We start from the raw sequence: 17,890 nt of genomic DNA, 5'->3' as shown, positions 1-17,890 counted from the left end.
AAAAACCAATAATGAAAGGAGAATCTGCTCTGCACAAACACAAGGGACTTCTAAGAGACCAGGGGGTAGCCCTTAAATAACTCCAATATCTAAATATCTTTAGAACTCCTTTCTTAGGCGAGCACAAGCCCCAGGCTATGGGTACCTCAGAAACATGTGACTCCTTCACCATGGAACCAGGTAGACAGGTAAGTGGGAATCACGTTCTCCTCCGTATTATCCTTAAAGCCTAGCATCATGCCTGAAAGAGAGCTAGCCGTCAAGCATTTGCTCAAGTGTTACAAAAAGAAAGAAGGAAGGAAACAGGAAGGGGAAGAAAATGAATTATGGAAGGCAAAGCTTTGGTTGGGAAAAATACCTCACAAGAAATGAGAAGACTGACCTAAATTTTGGAAACAAATTCCTAGCAGGGGAATTATTTTGTATGAGTTTTCTCGCAAATGGGTGTCATTTGTAGGAATAGATAAAGAGAGTCTGCATGACTGTGCTGGCGCTTAAAAATGAGTTTCTGGAAGAGGAACAATCTTGTTTCTTGGATATCCCTATTGAGAGAAGTTAGGCCACTACTGGAATGTGATTGAAAATGCTTGATGGTAACTTGCTGCCTCTCTTGTTAAGCGTGAATATCCTCAGTCTTAGCTTCTAGGCCTCTCACTCAAGATAGGTCTCTGAAGAATTCATTGCCAAGAGAGCTATAAAGAAAATATTACCAGATAATCTCTCTTCACCATTTTGACAAAAAGTGTTCAGGATATGGAAAAAGAACTAGCAGCACCATCCACTTCTTTTTGTTGTTGTTGAGAAAGATTTGCCCTGAGCTAAGATCTATTGGCAATCTTCCTCTTTTTGCTTGAGGAAAATTTGCCCTGCGGTAGCATCTGTGCCAATCTTCCTCTGTTTTGTATATGGGTTGTAGCCACGGCATGGCCGCCGATGAGTGGTATAGGTCTGCCCCTGGAACCAAACCTGGGCGGCTGAAGCAGAGTGCACTGAACTTAACCACTAGGCCACGGGGCCAGCCCCCAGCACTGTCCACTTCTAAAATAACAGCTTATGCTGTAATCAAGGAGAACCAACAATTAAAGAAAAAAATTGTGGAATCAGAAGGGAAATTTGAAAAGTTAAATGAAAATGAAGAGAACAACAAGTTTCAAAGGAGAGCAGGAAATATGGACTCTCCAGGCTGGTTTTCTTGTTCCCTGGGTATGGAATACAGGAGTGAAAGTGATATTTAATCTGTTGTATGAAAATAAAAATTTAAATAGAATAGACATTTTGAAATGTGGCATGAAAGAAGGAAATATGGTACAACTAAGAGTCTTGGACTGAGGGTAATATCTAAATTTTAGTTTAAGTTCTAATACTAACTAGCTGTGTGACCTTGAACAAGTCATTTAACTTCTCTAGGCCTCGGTTTTATCATGTGTCAAGTAAGGGAGTTGAGTTATGTGAACTTAAAAATATTATAACAATATCATTCTATGGTACTGATATTACAGGGATAACTTGTTTTCTAAAATATGTAGATAGGCAAATGTATTAGTCAGCGTCGTGTAACTGCCATAACAAACAACTCCAACATCAGTGCCTTAACAAAATAACAGTTTATTTCTCTCATGTTACAATCCAATGGCTGACAATGGTGGTAGTGGTGGGGTGTGTGTGTGGGAGGTGGATTTTGCCACACATAGTTATTCAGAGACTGTGTCCCTCTTCCACCACCTAGTACCTCAGAACCCTCCCCAAGATCTACATTGAGCCAGCAACCAAGGGAAGAGAGTGTGGAGGATTGTGCTGGAGATTGTTTTAGGGGCCAGGCCTGGGAAGTGGCTATATCACTTCCAGCCGTGTCCCATTGGCCAGAACTTTGTCATGTGATCCCATCTAACTGCAAAGGAGTCTGGGAAATGTAATCTGGTTGTGTGCCTAGGAGTGAAAAAGGAAAATGATTTGGTAAACACACAGCAGTCTCTGCCACAGTTTAGCCTTCTGGTCACCCAATATGGGGCTCAATGTTCCTCCCACACATAGAATATAGTCACTGTGTTCTCACGGGAGACAATCCAAGGTCCCATCCAGCTCAAAGTCCATGACCTCTGAATTATTCTCAGTCTCCCCTATCAGGTCCAACTGTGGCGCTTTGTGGTCTGGTAACCTATGAACTAAAAAAGCTATATGCTGCCCCCCAAATGTAATGGTGAAGCAGGATCTGGATAACCAGAGAAAGGATAGGAATGGGAGACCCAGCAGTCACCCGGTCATAGTAGTTCTGGAATACCAATAAATAGAGCATATAAAGCCCACTCTATCAATTTTCTATTGCTGCATAACATATTACAGCAGACATAGCGACTTAAACAACACTCATTTATTGTCACAGTTCTGTAGGTCAGAAGTCGGGGCGGGCTCAACTGTGTCCTGTGCTCTGGGTCTCACGAGACTGAAATCAAGGTCCCGGCTGGGCTGGGCTCTCACCTGGAGGCTCTAGGGGAAGAATCCACTTCCATGCTCATTCAGGTTGTTGGCAGAATTCTTTTCTTTGGGGTTATAAGAATGAGGTCCCTGTTTCCTTGCTGGCTGTCAACTGGGGTCCATTCTCTGTTCTTGGAGGCTGCCTGCATTTCTTCTCACGCGGCCTGCTGCATTTTCAAAGCAGCAATGACATTTTGAGTCCTTCTCACATCTCTAATCTCTCTAACTTCCACTTCTACCATTAGCCAGACAACGCATTCTGGTTCTAAGGGCTCATTTGATTACATTGGGCCCACCTGGATGATCTTCCTATTTTATGGTCAACTGTACCATATAATATAACAGGAGTGATATGTCATATTCAAAGGCTCTGGGGATTGGGGTGGGACATCTTTGGGGGGACATTTTAGAAATTCTGCCTACCTCAATTACCTACCTTTGATTAGATCTTGATTCTGCTTTCTGGGAGAAACTCCCAGGTCTCGTGTCCACTGATCTCTGTAGTCCTTCATTGTATATAATCTTCTTTGGCCACATTTGAAGTGGGAGTTAGGGAGTATGCCCTCCTTGGGATCTCACAGCTTTTACAATCAACTTTCTGCTGATGTAAGCTTGATCCCAAAAGTTGTTTTCTAACTTGAGCCATCGATGGAGTTCTTAGTTCTGGCTTGTGTTTCTTTGTAAATACAATTCCCTCACAAACTTAGATTTCTGATCTATTTGCTTCCATTTGATTCCATGAGCCAATAACCACACCCCAAATCCTTTCCCAGTCATAATTCTCAAGATGTATTTCTTCGTTTTCTCAGCCCCATGCATTTCTCTTTCTCTAATTTAATGGTGGCTACACTGAGTTCATTTGAAACCACAATGGAAGGGCCATATCCTTGATCTGGTCTTTGCCATAGGCTGAGTTGATTTGCTTTCAACCGAGAAATTTTATTGGTTCTTTTCCACTCCAAACTCTTTTCAGTCTTACTATTTGGGGTTTAGATGCAGTCAGGTTTTCTAACCCTTCAATCCTTCAATCTAAACACTCTATATTCTATTTCCCTTCTGCTTCCAAATAGCCAATTCTTTCCTGAGTGCTTCTTTTTCTTGCAATACCTTGCCAAAGGCAGCCAATAAAGGTTCACATACCCCAACACTCTGATTCTTTCCAGCCAGTTATCCTAGAGCTATGGGCTGCCCATGGGCTGCCTTTCAAGTTATCGTGGGTAAGACTATACCAAATAATTTTTGTTTTATTCACAACATGGGTCACCATGTTTCTAACCCCTGGGATCAATTTTCTTGTTTCATGTCACTTGACTGCTAGGCCAGTGCATCATATTTGGAAAACTTCTAATTGAAGCAACCCATTTCTGGTTCAAATGTATGCATTAGTCAGTGTGGGCTAACTGCTATAACAAATATTCCTGAATTTCAGCGGCTTACTACACTAACATTTTACTTCTTGCTCATGTCACAGTTGAATGCTGAGTGCCCATTGAAAGACCTAGCTTCCTCCTAGTGGTTCTACAATTTTTTTAGGCCTCGGGTCCTCAACTGAGTCCTCTGACTTTGGTGGGCAGAGAGGGGAATAGAGAGGGTGTGAAGTATTGGGCAGGGGAGGCTGTTTTTAGGAAACTAGATCTGGAAGGTCTACATTCCCCTGCAACTAGCTGCAAGAAAGACTGAAAAATGTAGTCTATCTATGGAAATCAGGTTGGTGAAAATTCAGCAGTCTCTATCACAGCAAAATGCATTAACTTAAAAAATCATAAGCCAGGAAGGTACAGGAAACTAGGATCAGGAATGGGGAAGGGGAGAAAGAGAGGAATTTTTTTCAGCCCCTGGGAGGTAGCCCACAGTACAATGACCCAAGGCCTGGGGACTTCTGGTTGCTTCTGGGAGGCACTAATATCCAAAGGGATCTAATTCAGGGATGGGGCAAGGTCGTGGCTCAGCTCCATAAAATGAGGAGGCATTTGGCTGCTGCTGAAGGTTTGGAAATGTGCTTTTATTTTCAAACTCAGGTATGTGACACTCTATAATTCAATGCTAGCACACCTGTGTGATGTTTAACAACATTAGGAACTGACAGCCAGTGATACACACCTCCAACGTCTTCCTCTCCATTTACTCTGCCAGGCTGTACATGGGGAGCAATACATAGGGCTTTGTGGCGGCCGGGAAGTGAAGGTCCTTTTAGGAGGTGACATCAACGATGACACAAACAACACACCACTCTGAAAATGAGGGTAGGCACCCAGAGTCCTAGGGCTAAGCAGCAATGTTAGACTTCAGAGGAATTTTGAGGGGAACTGTTATTTCAGATCAGTATCACTGTTGGAAATATAGGGCTTGTTTCTCTCCATTTCACTGCTGCTTTGGCAACAGTTCCAACAGCTTCAGATCCATCTTTGCTTTTCAGAAAGAAATATTGATAAGCACTTTTTCAGGAATGCCCTTAGAAATGTGGTTCCTCTTATGCTCCTTCTTTTCCTCAACCTCCCTTACTCACAGGGTAGTTTGGGTGAGGGCCTGGTCTGGAAGTATTCTTGCAGGCCTTTCTGTGGAGCACCTGGAGGTTCAGGAGGACACCGCATCTCCTCTCCCAGCCTTTGTCTCAACTGGAAACAAAGGTGGGAACCCTGTGGCCAAGAGGACAATGGGCCAGCTCAGCCTGGTCCTTCTTTAAGGAAGACTGAGACTGGACATTGCCAGCCTAGAGTTCTGTCCCACAGCCACTCTCTAAGGAGCTCCATTTGCATCCTATCTTTGGCTCTGAGGGCCTAAGGCTTCTTCAGTGGGCCCGATTCCCCTGGAAGGGGAAGGGGCAGGGTAAACATCCATCCATGACCCCAAAGTCCATCTGCCTCGATCTGCACCTCTTTACCTTAATGGCACATCCTTGGTCAACCCTGGCTTGGTCTTCTCTCACAGTGGTTTTCTAGCCACTGTAAAGGATGCCCCCCCTTAAATCAACATGTTGTTTTAAAGTGGGGCCTGATCTAGGTGGGTCTTCTGAAAGGAGTGTTCACATCAAGCTTAGTCCTTGAGCTTGGAAATGGAGTTGCTAGTCGGGTCTCATTTCTGCTCTCAGAATAAGACTGAAAAATATTAGAATAAGTTAAGGCTAGTAAAGATGTTATTTTTCTCATTAAGGTGGTGGTGGTGATGGTGCTGGTATTAGGAAGTATGCAAAGTGTCAGCTGTCCCCAGGCTGCTCTCCGCCATCTTGAATGCTCACTTGTTCTTTTGTCAAACATTTAACGAAACCCTTCCAAGCGTTAGCCACCATGCTAGGCACTTACCCAGAGAATGGGTAAGACATGGTTCTTGTCTTTGAGGAAAAATGCTACGGGAGATGGATATAGAAATAAATTATTGTGATACACTGTCGTGATGGTCAATAAAGAAAATGTTTAAAAAGTGCCAGAAAGCACAGAGGAGGCGTGACCTATTACGACGGGAATGGTGGGGAGGTGCTGTCCCACAGCTGCTCTCTTGGGAGCTCCATTTGCATCCTGTCTGGCTCTGAGGGCCTAAACTCCTTCAGTGGGTCCAGTCCAGAACTATACACAATTAATTTTACTATTAAAACTCTTTTCCTATCTCTTTCCTATGAATTCGAGCATCCTATCCACAACTCTGACATGATGAACTCATACATCTCTTATGAAAAAATTTTTTACATCCAAGCCTATAGGAAGGGGATGATTTTTGCACTTGGTCCTGAAGATTGCCCAGAAGCAAAGAGAATGGCAGAAGAAAAACTAGTGAATGGAGGAACAGAGCTGTGAGAAAAAGCAGTTTAGTCTGGGAATCAGAAACGGATTGGAGTGGCTGAGGGGCCGCTTGGGGGAGTGGGACCGGAATGTCAGGCGTCCAGTTGGGAGACCATTGGAAGAGGGGGGAAGAGCACAGCCCCCGGAGCCAGCCTGCCTGGGTTTGAGTTCCAGCCCCACGATCTACTAGCTTGGTGTCCTCAGCAGGTTACCTGTGGTTCATGTGCTTCAGTTTTCTAATCTGAAAGTGGGATGAGTCATATCCACCTCACAGTTTTCTTTGTCTTGAAGATTAAATGAATTAATACCTAGATAATACCTGGAACAGTGTTTGGCTCATAGTACGTTCTATATGAGTGGTAGCAACAAAACAAAAGCGAAACAACCACAATAAAACCCTCACGGAAACCAACATCGCCCCAAACTGGTTAGGGATGAATGAAGGCAGTGGCCGTAAAGGTGGAGCGAGAAGTCAAACTGGAGGTGGGATGTGTTCCCTCAGTGTTATGCTCAACTATTGGGAATGCTCTGAAACATACTTGGGCTGGAAATCCCGTTTGAACTGAAGCACTAATATGAACTGCACACTTGCACACATGGAAGCTGAAAGCACACTGTGTCTCCTCCTTCCTCTGAGAGGTGGGTTAACTGCTCTCAACGGAAAAGAACAAGTGGGAACAGACTGTGCTGTACAGCAGCTTAGAAGTAGCACTTGAAATGGAGACCAGTAATTTTGCCATTGAAGCCATGAGTTTTGTGTTTTTCGAACATCTAAAATCCATGTGGAGAGCTCATTGAACAAGTGCTGGTGACTGCCCCACACCTAGTGAAAACCTGTGGGTTGGCTTTATCCAGAACACACACCCAGAGCACATGTTTGGAGGGTTGTTGGCTTCATGCACATGCACGCTGTGTGTATGTGTGTGTTGTGTGTGTGTACAGATGCATATATATTAATTCCATCTTCCCATTTCGTTTCAAGCACTGAGCTAAATTCAGCCTGAATATTTTTCTGAGACACCTTTTCTACTTCTGTAAAGAGAAACTCTGATTCCAAAGGGGAAAAGGGAAGGCTGAAGCAGTCTGTGAGAATGAGATGGGAAATGGGAAGATATTCACGTCACGACTCCAAATTCCAGGTCTGGTCCTCAGGGTCAGAGTTAGCCTTTAGGCACAATTCTTCCTGATTACCGACTGCAGAGAGGAAAAAGGGGAGAGTGAGCTTCTTACTGTCCCCCACAGTGAAGGTGCTCTATTTCTCCTGGCCATCTGAGCTAGCGGCAGGCGACCTTCTCTTCCATCAGTTTTTTGGTGAAGGTAACTTCTTCGTCCATCGAAACTTTCCCAGTTTTGTTGATCTTCTCAGAACATCAGTTACGTGTATGAATAGCTGCCACTGGGATGCTGAGCATGAAAGAACCCTTCCTTATTCCCTGAAGGGCTGGTGGCAGCATACCCACACCCAGGCCTGACACACTATGCTTGGGGAAAGGGTTGTCGCTGTATGCTGGAGCAGGGCACTGGTTGGGTATCAGGTTTCCTACTGCTCTGTAGGCTGCTCGTGCTGGAGTCCTGAGCTCCACCAGGAGTCCCTCTGGGCTGCTGAACAAGTGGATCTCCCAAGGGGCCCATCAGCCTGCTCTATGCATGAGTTATAGGAATTGTAGAGCCCCAGCACAACAGTCAAGACCAGCATTGCTGCGGCCATCATCCAGATGACTTGCCAGTGCTGACACAGTTTGGGAAACATGACTTGTAAGAAATGAACCAAATCTTCAAGTTTGCTGTCAAATGAAAAAAGAGGTATAGGTTTCAGTATATAGCGTACACATACGATGCCCAGACACATCCTTCTCCATCTGGGAATACCTCCCATGCTGTCTAGAGCAATGGTTCTCACACTCAGCTGTGCATAGATTCGCTTGGCAGCAATTATTTAAAATACCCCAGGCCTACGGAATAAGACTCTCCAAATTTTAAACAAGGAATCAATAGTTTAAAATTTTCCCCAGGGGACTGTGACACCACAAGTCCATAGCTTTGACATTGGGAGCAACTGGGCTAGAACACTCTATTTACTTGTTTGCTCATTCTCTCATTCACATATGCCCTCATCTATTCATGGGATGGTCGTTGATACCTGAACTCTCCCAAGCCCCAGGACACAAGGTTGGCTGACCCCTACTCCCAGGCATCCAGACAGGGCCAGCATCTTTTCTGCTCTTGGTGTTGGTGATCAGTTCCAAGTTCTAATCTGTCCCCTGCCTCCATGCTCAGATGCATAAGTTGTTGTTCTCGGTTCCATATCTGACTGTGTCCAGAGTCAGGACTGTGCTAAATCCTAGAAGACTCTTGATGTCCAGTGTTAAATGACAAGGAATCAAATCAACCTCAAGAGCTCACTTCAAACCATCCCAGGGGCAACCAGAGGACTAGTAGCCTCCTGCAACCTCTGCGTGGCTTATTCAACTCCACTAATCTTCACTCCCTAATTTTTACCTCCTCCTCTTTCTCTCCCCTCTCCACTGTCTCTTTATTCTCTCTTCCCTCCTTCCCTTTCATCTTCCCCTCCTCCATTTTCTGCTGCTTCATTCCCCTTTTTCCTCTTCCTTTCTTCCCAACTGCCTTTCAACTTTTTCACTCTCTTTGTGGCCTAGTGAAGAGACATTTGGCCAGATGGCCCACTTTGAAGAATCCATTCTTAGAGCTCTCTGGAGAAGCCCTGGAAATGTTCATTAAGCTGGTATTTCTTCATGTTTCTAATCGCAGGTCTGTTTTTTTAAACATAATGTAAAAAATGAGAATACTGAGGATCACCAATTGGAGGAGGTGAGGAAAGTGACAGGGGCTCTGAGATCTTGAGGCTCACATAGATACTGAAATATGGAGGCCATTTGCTGAGAAGTAGAGAGTAGTAATTCAGAGTTAGTAGAAAAAAGATGCCTTACAGTGGATAGAAAGACTCAAAAAATACCCTCTTTGGAAAGGGCAGATGCTCAGAGTGCTGCCTCAGATGCTAAGGCACTGATTGTTTCTTTTCCATGTAGGAACCCTCTGATGGTCAATTCAGGGACAATTAAGCAGAGCAAAACAGTGAGCACATTAGCTGAGGTGAAAATCATCAGCTATTTTCACAACTATTGGGAAGGGACAGCTTGGAAATGGAAGCTTCTTTTCTTTCAGCCCTATTTAGATTCTTAGTTTCTATTTAGATATAATCGGATGCTAAAATGCAGTCTTTCCTTTGGACTGCATTTCCATGCTCCCAAATCAAGCTGCCAGAGTAGGAGAATCCTACTCTAACCTGACTCTTAAGTGGGCTGCAAAGAAGGTCAAGATCTGGCTCTGTGACCCTTAGCTGGTCACCCATCTTCAGCCTATAAAAGAGATTACAAATAGAATTCGATTAGAAATAGAATTCCTTTGGAAACCCGTTTTTGATTGTTCTGAGTTCTACCCACTCCTCCATAGGGAGGGATGCAGTTGCTTCCCCCTCACCTGGGCCTAGAGAGGGGCTTCAGAGATGCTGCTTTGAGAGTTCGATATGTTGCAGTTTGGGGGACACAGTGGACTGGTGTGTCCAGTCAGAGAAATCTGAAGAGCAAGAATCTTGCTGAAGTGCTTGATCTGAATAGGGGGCCATGATAGGGAAAACCGCCCTCCTACCAATGGGGGGCCAAAGGTACACATTCCACCTTAACTGGATGTAGCCAGGTGAAGGAGCGCTGGCATGGGGTGTCATAGATCCTGCCCAGAAATGTTATCTAGATGCTGAACAACAAACGTATTCTTACAGCTGCCCAAGGACTGAGAGAGAGATTTTAAGTGGCCATTTGAAGAGATACATTTGACCTCATAAAGGGACCTACAGCTGAGAGATGCTCAGGAATGGTGTGAATGTGTGTGTACGCTGAGGGGTGGGAGAAGTAGTTTTCTTTGAAGGTCTCATAAAGCAACACACTAAAGAAAGTCAGCTTTAAACCCCTGCCAAGGCCTGGAGCCTGCTCACAATAATGTCAGTCAAGTAATACCTTCCCTACCCCCTTAATCTCGATTCCCTTTCCCAGCATTCACCCCAGAGAGGTCAGACACCACATTAGCAAAGCTGGGGTGGAGACAGGAGTGCAAGAGGAACAGAGATAAAGAAGCCACGCTCCCCGTCCCCACTACAGGCTTCCTTCCCGAGGCAGACTGGAGCTGGAGGAGGAGAGAAGCTTCAGCTTGATAAAATGTTCAGGCTTTTGACTATTTCAGGGAACTGATCCTTTCTTTTTTTTTTTTTTTTTTTTTTTGTTTGTTTTGAAATCTACTTTATTTGTTTTTTTTTTTTTTTTTTTATTGCAGTAACATTGGTTTATAACATTGCAAAAAAAATATGGAACGCTTCACGAATTTGCGTGTCATCCTTGCGCAGGGGCCATGCTAATCTTCTCTGTATCGTTCCAATTTTAGTATATGTGCTGCCGAAGCGAGCACCTGATCCTTTCAATTACTGAAAAGAAGTATTCTTGGAACTTAAACTTGACCAGAGGATTTCTTTTTTCTGAAAGTTATTGGAAAAGTACAAGAATCTGCCTATATCATCTTGACCCCATAAAGCAGGTTTAAATGGGCAGAAGAGACAGAAGTTTCCTGCTGCACACCTTGTGAGTCTCACTTGTTCAGTGTATTACATAAATGTCAGAAGACTGTGTTCCCTATTTTAATATGGTTAAGATATTGGGTCAATTTACCCAAAATTCATTTAAGTTGATCCTCCAGAAAGTAATATTTATAATAGATTACATTGTTATCCATTATTATAACAGAGGAGAAATTCAGACAAAAAGACTAGTGTTTGATGTTGAATCTCTTAAATAAGGAGTCAGCTGTTAGAGTTAGCCCAGTGTTCTTAAAAAGCACTAAGTAGGACATGGAACTTTTAATAATTTCAAACCTTGCTTGTCAATGAGATGCCAAAATTTCATGGGGGGTATTGTGTTTGAGCTCAGGTCCCTGCAGGCAACTGTGTGTCTCAGGGACTCAGCGACGAGTGAGGACCACCTGGCATTGAAGACCACAGCTCTCGGGGCCACTCTGGCTTGGGTGACAGGAGAGGAAGAGACCCTTTAGCTGTGAGTGGGCAGTTTATATGACAGCAGCCTTAGTCGTTATGGAGAAGATGACGCCACACTGCTGGGCCTACATCCTGTGCTGAAGGACAAGGACCCTTCTGAGGGCCGTGCTGATGCCTGGTGTCCATCACCTGAGGAACGGGCATGTTCTCAAGACCAAAAAGTAAATCTGAGAGGGAGCAAAGTTTGGAAGAGAGATCAAGGCCTCTCAGGATCAGCAGGACCAAGAGGACACTCTCGGACGATGGATGGGAAGGGAGGCCATTGCTATGTGTTGCTCACCAGCAGCTGAACAGAGAGGGACCCAGACACAGCCTTACTTCCCCTGGGGTTTCATGAAATGGGAGGGAGCCGCCCATCACCTGAGATCAAATTAGCTAGATAAGGATTCCAGCCCTGTGTTTTGTAAACCAGACTGTTTATATCCCATGTACTCTCTCTGTTTAGTTCTCTTTTGTTCTTTCTTGGTGTTTGGAAGTGTTAGGAGTTCCAGCCTGTCTTAGCTGTATTGATGGGAGCCAAAGGAAGGGCTGTTGTCCAGGCCTGGGCTTGACTGCATTAAAGGGGAGGAAGGCAGTGTGGTGGTCTACAAAACAAGAGCAGAGGACCCCCGAGAGAGAGAAGACACAGGGTCTGGTGCTTAGAGTAGAGATTGTGCTTTCATTGTTAAAACTGGGGGGTTCTTTTCATTAGGGGAGGTGGTGCTTCCTAGCACAGGTTTGTTTTCAACAGAGAAGCATTTTCTCCAGCTCTCCCAGACTGCTCTTCCCTTGAACATTGGGAATGGCTCATGCAGGCTGAGGCCACTCACTCTGGTTGAATATTCCACCAACTGGGCTCTCTTGGTTGTTCTTATGTGCTTTGAAATGCATCTATCTCACTTATAACCTTCATTTAATTACCTTACTCATTGCATGCATGTGATTTCCAGACTCTGCCAGCAATGAGACATAGACATATACCCTGTCTCAAGTTTAGCAGCTGATTAGATAATTAATCATTTTGGCTGGAGCCACCCTGGACCCAAGACAGCCTCGTTGTCTATAAACAAAGATTTTGGTGAAGCATTCCATTTGCTGTAACCACATTTTTAAAAATCAAAATTCAAGACTTCCGGTCTGAATTTACTAATAGAGACAATAGAGAAGAATATATGAAATTGGGGGCTATCGTTAAAATCCAGGACACTGATGTGGTCACTATATCCATAGGGCACAGGAAGGACAAGGTGCAGGATCTGTACTATCTTTATCCACATGTTATATATTTTTTTCCTGATTTAGGAAAAAATACACTTGAAATATAAAATTCATTAAAAAAAAAAAAACCCAAGTATTTCCAATGCAAAGTGAAAACACTATCCAGATGACCAAGCTTGTCTGATCAGCATGAAAGGGACCTGTTGGAGACTCACCTTTGTCACTGAGCTGAGTTTGTCCCTTCCCCCATGTGATCTCTCTGCCCCTGTTGTTGTAAGGACCCCCCTCTAGGGCTTCGGGCCAAGTCCCTTGACCTTGGCTCTTTCATGGGGATGGCTGGGAAAGGAGCTAACTGTGGCTGGGCTAGGAGGGACTCCAGTCAGGTTTCCTCACAGTTTCTCAGCTCCTGGGAGCTCCTTACTGCTGCCGGCCCTGCCCTTGACCACCTCTGACCCCCTCAGCTCTTGCATGTCCCCTTGTTAACTATTTTGGCTCCGTGGTGTTTCCTCTGCCTCCTCCCCCAACGTGGGTGTCCTCTTGGTTTCTGTTGGCTGCTCATATGGGCCCCAGGCCCACTGCTGCCCTGGACAGATGCCTCTAGGGATGTTGTGCAATGAAATCAATTGTGACCCATTTCAGCAATGGCAAGGGCTCCAACCTGCTTCTCTGCTCCTTTTCCTCTTCCTCAGTTTCTTCTGCCTCTTCAGGTTCCTCAGGACTCTCATTCTTCTGTTCTTCCTCTTCCTCCTTCAGGTCCTGAAGCTCTTTGGTCTTCTTTAGACCTTCCTGGTATCTGGAAGGCAAAAAGGAACAACTGAGTCTGGGAAGGCCAGGCTCAGAGCATCCTTTCCTGAGTTCCTAGAGGTGGGGACCTGAGCACTTCCAATAACTATGCACTTCCTGTGGTTCCACACAACAGGAAAAAGCTGGGAAGCTCCCTGAATCCCAAGGTGGCTTGTGTCAGTACAATTTCCCCTCACTCCCCAGTCATCTTTCCTGTTTATGTGAAAGTGTGACAAAACTGACAGGGAAAAAACATGGGTGCAGAGTCTCCTGACTGGGTTCTTATGCTACAAAACATTCAGTCGAGATAAGACTGCACTGTTCTCTGTGTAACCTTGGCTCTTCAGCTCCTCTCCTGTAAAGAGCAGAGGGTGGCATCCGTCTCACAAAGCGTTGGAACATTTTGAGAAAATGCCAGGCATACAGCTTGACCTAGGAAGGTGACACTCGTCACATAGGCTTGTGGGGAAGTTTTACAGAAGTGACAGGCACACAGCTTGGCCTAGAGAGGTACTCAGTAAATGTTTACAAAGCCAATGGAGGCATTTATCCCCACGTATTCTGAGCAGAGAGGACAGTTGTGGGTGAAGAGACAGGCTTTCCAAGAGAAACCCTTCTGATTTCCTTCTCCCAGGATCAATATTACACTGAATGGACTGTTTTTGCTTGCCCTACAGCTGAGCATTTAAGGTCAGTGCGGTTTGGCTGGGGCAACGCCACCACCGTGTACGTGACTGCCACGCAGAAGCCCACAGGGGCCATGTCAGTGGGAAGCTGCGTCTCCCTCAGGGGCTGCGGGGAGAGGAGGAGCATGAGCCTGGTCAGAGGTCATTCTCTACCTGGCTGGGCTTGGGCCCTGCTCAGTACTCTGTCCCGTCAGTGACTGAAACAGGCCAGAGGTGCCACTGAAGCTCAATGAGAGAAGGGGACAGCTGGAAGGTGAGGGGACTCCAGTTTAGAGGAATAAGGGATGCCTGGGGCAGTTCTAGGAAGTGGAGTTGTAGCTGCTCTTGGGCACTGCTGGCAGCAACATGACTGCTCCAAGCATGAACACGTGTCAGGATGCCTCAGACACCACCAAGACGAACCCACCCAGGGCCCCTGATTTCCAGACCATTCTGGGCAGTGGTGTTTTGGTGGCTTTCTGCCTAAAAAGAGGGCAGTCTAGTTATTGTCTAACCACACCCTCTCACCCTGCTTCCTCCTGTCCTTCCTGTGGAACAGTACTGCTCTTTCCTATGCAGGTCTTTACTGAGGCAAGGAGGTCCTGGGGCCACTGGTTGCTTCCCTAAATCCTCTAAGAGACAGGAAAAGCCTGTGGGAAGGTATCTGAGACCCGCCAGGTGACCTCAGGGTGGCCGAGGTCTGACTCACCCCTTATTGTACGCTTCTTCCTCCATCCTGGCCTTGGCCTCTGGGCTAATCTCCTCCAGGCAGCTCGGAGTTGGCATGGGAGCGGAGGCTTCACAATCTGGTTCCCCATTTGTCTTCCCACTAGTGAGAGGAGGGAGTACAGGGCGTCCTTTCAGGGAAAGATTGGGTGTCTGAAAACCAAACCATGTCTTTGACCTCTTCCCGTTCAGAAGTGAAGAAACTCATTCTGGATTGAATTCATTTCAATCCTTCTACCTTGAGACAAGATTTTATAAAGGCCCTAGTCTGTGAATCCTCCCTAGACCCCCAAACATCAGACACTGCATCAGCTCCCCTTTTCCTCATGCTCCCAAATCCACCTTTATTCTTACTCTAGGAGCAGCTGTGAGTGGACAGACAGCTATCAGGAGCTCCACAGTGCTAAGATGAGGAAGATGGAGGTGGACCAAAACACTCAGGGTCGTTCCACACCTTTACTCTATCCTTTGCTTCAGTATTTAAATATCTATTGAGCACTGACTAAGTCACAGGCACCTTGTAATATGCTGGGGATACATCAGAAAATAAAGGAAACAGTCTTTGCCGACATGGAGCTTAGCAGGAGAGAAAGCCCCCAAAAACAAAAGAAAAAACATGTAATTAATTACAAATTGTGATAACTTTTAGGAAAGAAACAAACTCTGTGCAGTGACAGAAAATAACGAAGAGAGAATTTGCGTAGATTAAGTGGTGAGAAAAGGCCTCTCAGGCTGTGTAACTGAAGCACAGATCTGAAAGATAAGAAGTCAGCCACATCTACAGCGGAGGGAAAGTAGAAGATGCAAGATGTAGAAGAAGACAAGAAGAAGACAAAAGACATGGAGATATTTGAGGACCTGAAAAGAGGAAATGTGGTAGGAGTTCAAATTTTGGATGCCTATGAGGTATCCAGGTAGAGATGTCAAGTAGGTAGTTGGATATACCAAAGTGAGTTCGAGAAGAGCTCTGGGCTGGAGATATTCATTTGGCATCATCAGAATGTAGATGATATGTAAAGCCAGGGGAATGGATAAGATTGCCTAGGGAGATAGTATGAGGAAGGATGAGAAGAGGACCCAGGACCAAGCCATGGGCATCTCTGCCCTTAGCTCAGGTGGAGAAGGAGGAGCCTACAGAGGAGACTGAGAAGTAGCAGCCAGAGAGGTAGGAGGAAAACTAGGAGAGCATGGAGTCCTGGGAGCCAAGAGAGGAGAGTGTGTCAAGGAGGGAGAGTTAAGTGTCACAAACACTTCTGAGAGTTCGTGTCGGATGAGTACAGAAAAGGTGACTATTAGACTTGATAATATGGTGGTCAAGAGGAGCTTTGATGAAATGGTGGGAGCCAAAGACAGACTGGATGGGCTTAGTAAAGAATGGGGCATGAGAAAGGAAGACGTAGATACAGTAATTTGACTCGGAAGGGGAGTAGAAGTGTATGCTGGGGGAATGTGCAGCTGAAGAAGTGGGTCAAGGGATGAAAGCACATTTGAATGTGGACAGAAATGATAAAAATAGAGGGGACGAGAGAAAGGGGGTGATCACAGGAACAAATTCCTGGAAAAGGGAAGTAGGAACAGACCTTAGAAAGATGGAGAAACTTCCCCTCGGTTATAACGAAGGGAGGAAGGAGGTGCAGATGGTAGGTTGTAGGTTGGGGATCTGGTGAAGGAAGATGAGAGGGCTCTTATCTGATAGCTTAAATTTTCTCTGTCAAGGGGAAGACAAGGTCATCTGCTGAGAGTGACAGGGAGAGAGGCCCAGGAAGTTGTTTTTTTTTTTCTTTTTTATAATTTTATTTATTTATTTATTTTTCCCCCAAAGCCCCAGTAGATAGTTGTATGTCATAGTTGCACATCCTTCTAGTTGCTGTATGTGGGACGCAGCCTCAGCATGGCTGGAGAAGCGGTGTGTCGGTGCGCGCCCGGGATCCGAACCCGGGCCGCCAGCAGCAGAGCGCGCGCACCTAACCACTAAGCCATGGGGCCGGCCCCGAGGCCCAGGAAGTTTTGAGAAGAGAGGAGAAGGCCTAAAGAGTCATGTGAGAGAAGGGGACAATGAACAGGCTAGAAAGTCATAGTAGGATGCTGGGCAGAGCTGGGGGCCCATTGAAGGTGTGGGGTCACGAGTTTAAAGGAAGTATCCTGATGGCCATGCCTTCCCTATAGATCCTGCAGCCCACCTAGGTGTCCGGAATCCCGATGTGAGGACTTTCAAGGAGGAGCCCTCGAAGGAGGCACAATGGCAAGCAGAACTTTTCAGCCAGATTCTAAGAGCTCACAGCTGCCACCCTCGTTGACCTCTCAGACAGGCTTTATGAGTGGGCCTTATACCTTCTCCTCATTCTTGGTGTCAGTTTCCCGTCTCTTAGTTTCTCTCAGACCTTGCAAAATTTACATTTCATCAGGCTGGAAACCAAAACCCATTGTGAACAAGAAAGATAACACTCTAAAAATATCAGCTATTCATAACGTTTCGCCTTGTGCAAACTACATTATCCACTCCCTTCCACGTGACCTCGGCCTAATATGCAGTTTCCTATTTGTTCAAATGATTAGAACAAGAGCAGAAAAACACAGCTATAGCCAAGAGCCGGGAAACTATCTTATGAAAGATATTTATATATTAGAAATAAAATATTGGTGTCAGACTTTTAACTTCTTTTATCTACAGCCGTCAACCTTAGAGGTTAATGATAGACGTGTATGAAGGAGGACAGCGTAGCATGGAGGAAAAGAGCCTGCCTAAGGCAAACCTGGGTTCAAATCCCAGCTCCAACACATGCAAATTACTTAACCTTCCTGAACTTCAGATTCCTCAACTGTAAAATGGGGATAATAATAGTCACCTGATGGTGGTAGTATAAGAATTAATGAAGAAATATAAGTAAACTTTCTAGAATATGGGAACAATAAATAAACATTTATTGTTATTATTAGTTGTGTAGTAAATTTATTGGTAAAATTTGGGAGCAATCTGAGGTTCTTTCAAACCTGATCCATAAAGAAATCCAAGCTGGTAAATTACCAGGCAATTATTTATATCTTCAAGGGAAAACTTGATATATATATTACTCTGATACTTCGGAATCAGAAGAACCCTAAATGTGAATTTAAAGTACGGTAAAATTTATACAAAATTGCTTTAATAAATTTCTCAG

General features: G+C 45.1%; 1 protein-coding gene and 1 non-coding gene across 2 annotated transcripts in view; both read right to left on the bottom strand.

Annotated features, from left to right (window-relative positions):
- Window positions 1-4,534: 4,534 nt before the first annotated feature.
- IRAG1 (inositol 1,4,5-triphosphate receptor associated 1) overlaps window positions 4,535-17,890 on the bottom strand; it is a 76,626-nt gene continuing 63,270 nt past the window's right edge. The window contains exons 18-20 of the mRNA XM_004418433.3: window positions 14,716-14,835; window positions 13,217-13,351; window positions 4,535-8,029 (exon numbers count right to left, since the gene is read on the bottom strand). Of these exons, the coding sequence (XP_004418490.1) occupies window positions 7,786-8,029; window positions 13,217-13,351; window positions 14,716-14,835 (499 nt within the window). The 3' untranslated portion in view covers window positions 4,535-7,785. The remainder of the gene's footprint in view (window positions 8,030-13,216; window positions 13,352-14,715; window positions 14,836-17,890) is intronic.
- LOC147916559 (U6 spliceosomal RNA) lies at window positions 10,615-10,721 on the bottom strand. The gene has a single exon (XR_015552820.1). It is a non-coding gene; the product is annotated as a U6 spliceosomal RNA (small nuclear RNA).

The sequence above is a fragment of the Ceratotherium simum genome, chromosome 7 (assembly GCF_057802395.1).
Source record: "Ceratotherium simum simum isolate JZ-2026a chromosome 7, ASM5780239v1, whole genome shotgun sequence".
In the NCBI taxonomy this organism is placed as follows: Eukaryota; Metazoa; Chordata; class Mammalia; order Perissodactyla; family Rhinocerotidae; genus Ceratotherium; species Ceratotherium simum.
This window is presented reverse-complemented; position numbering and strand designations above follow the sequence as displayed.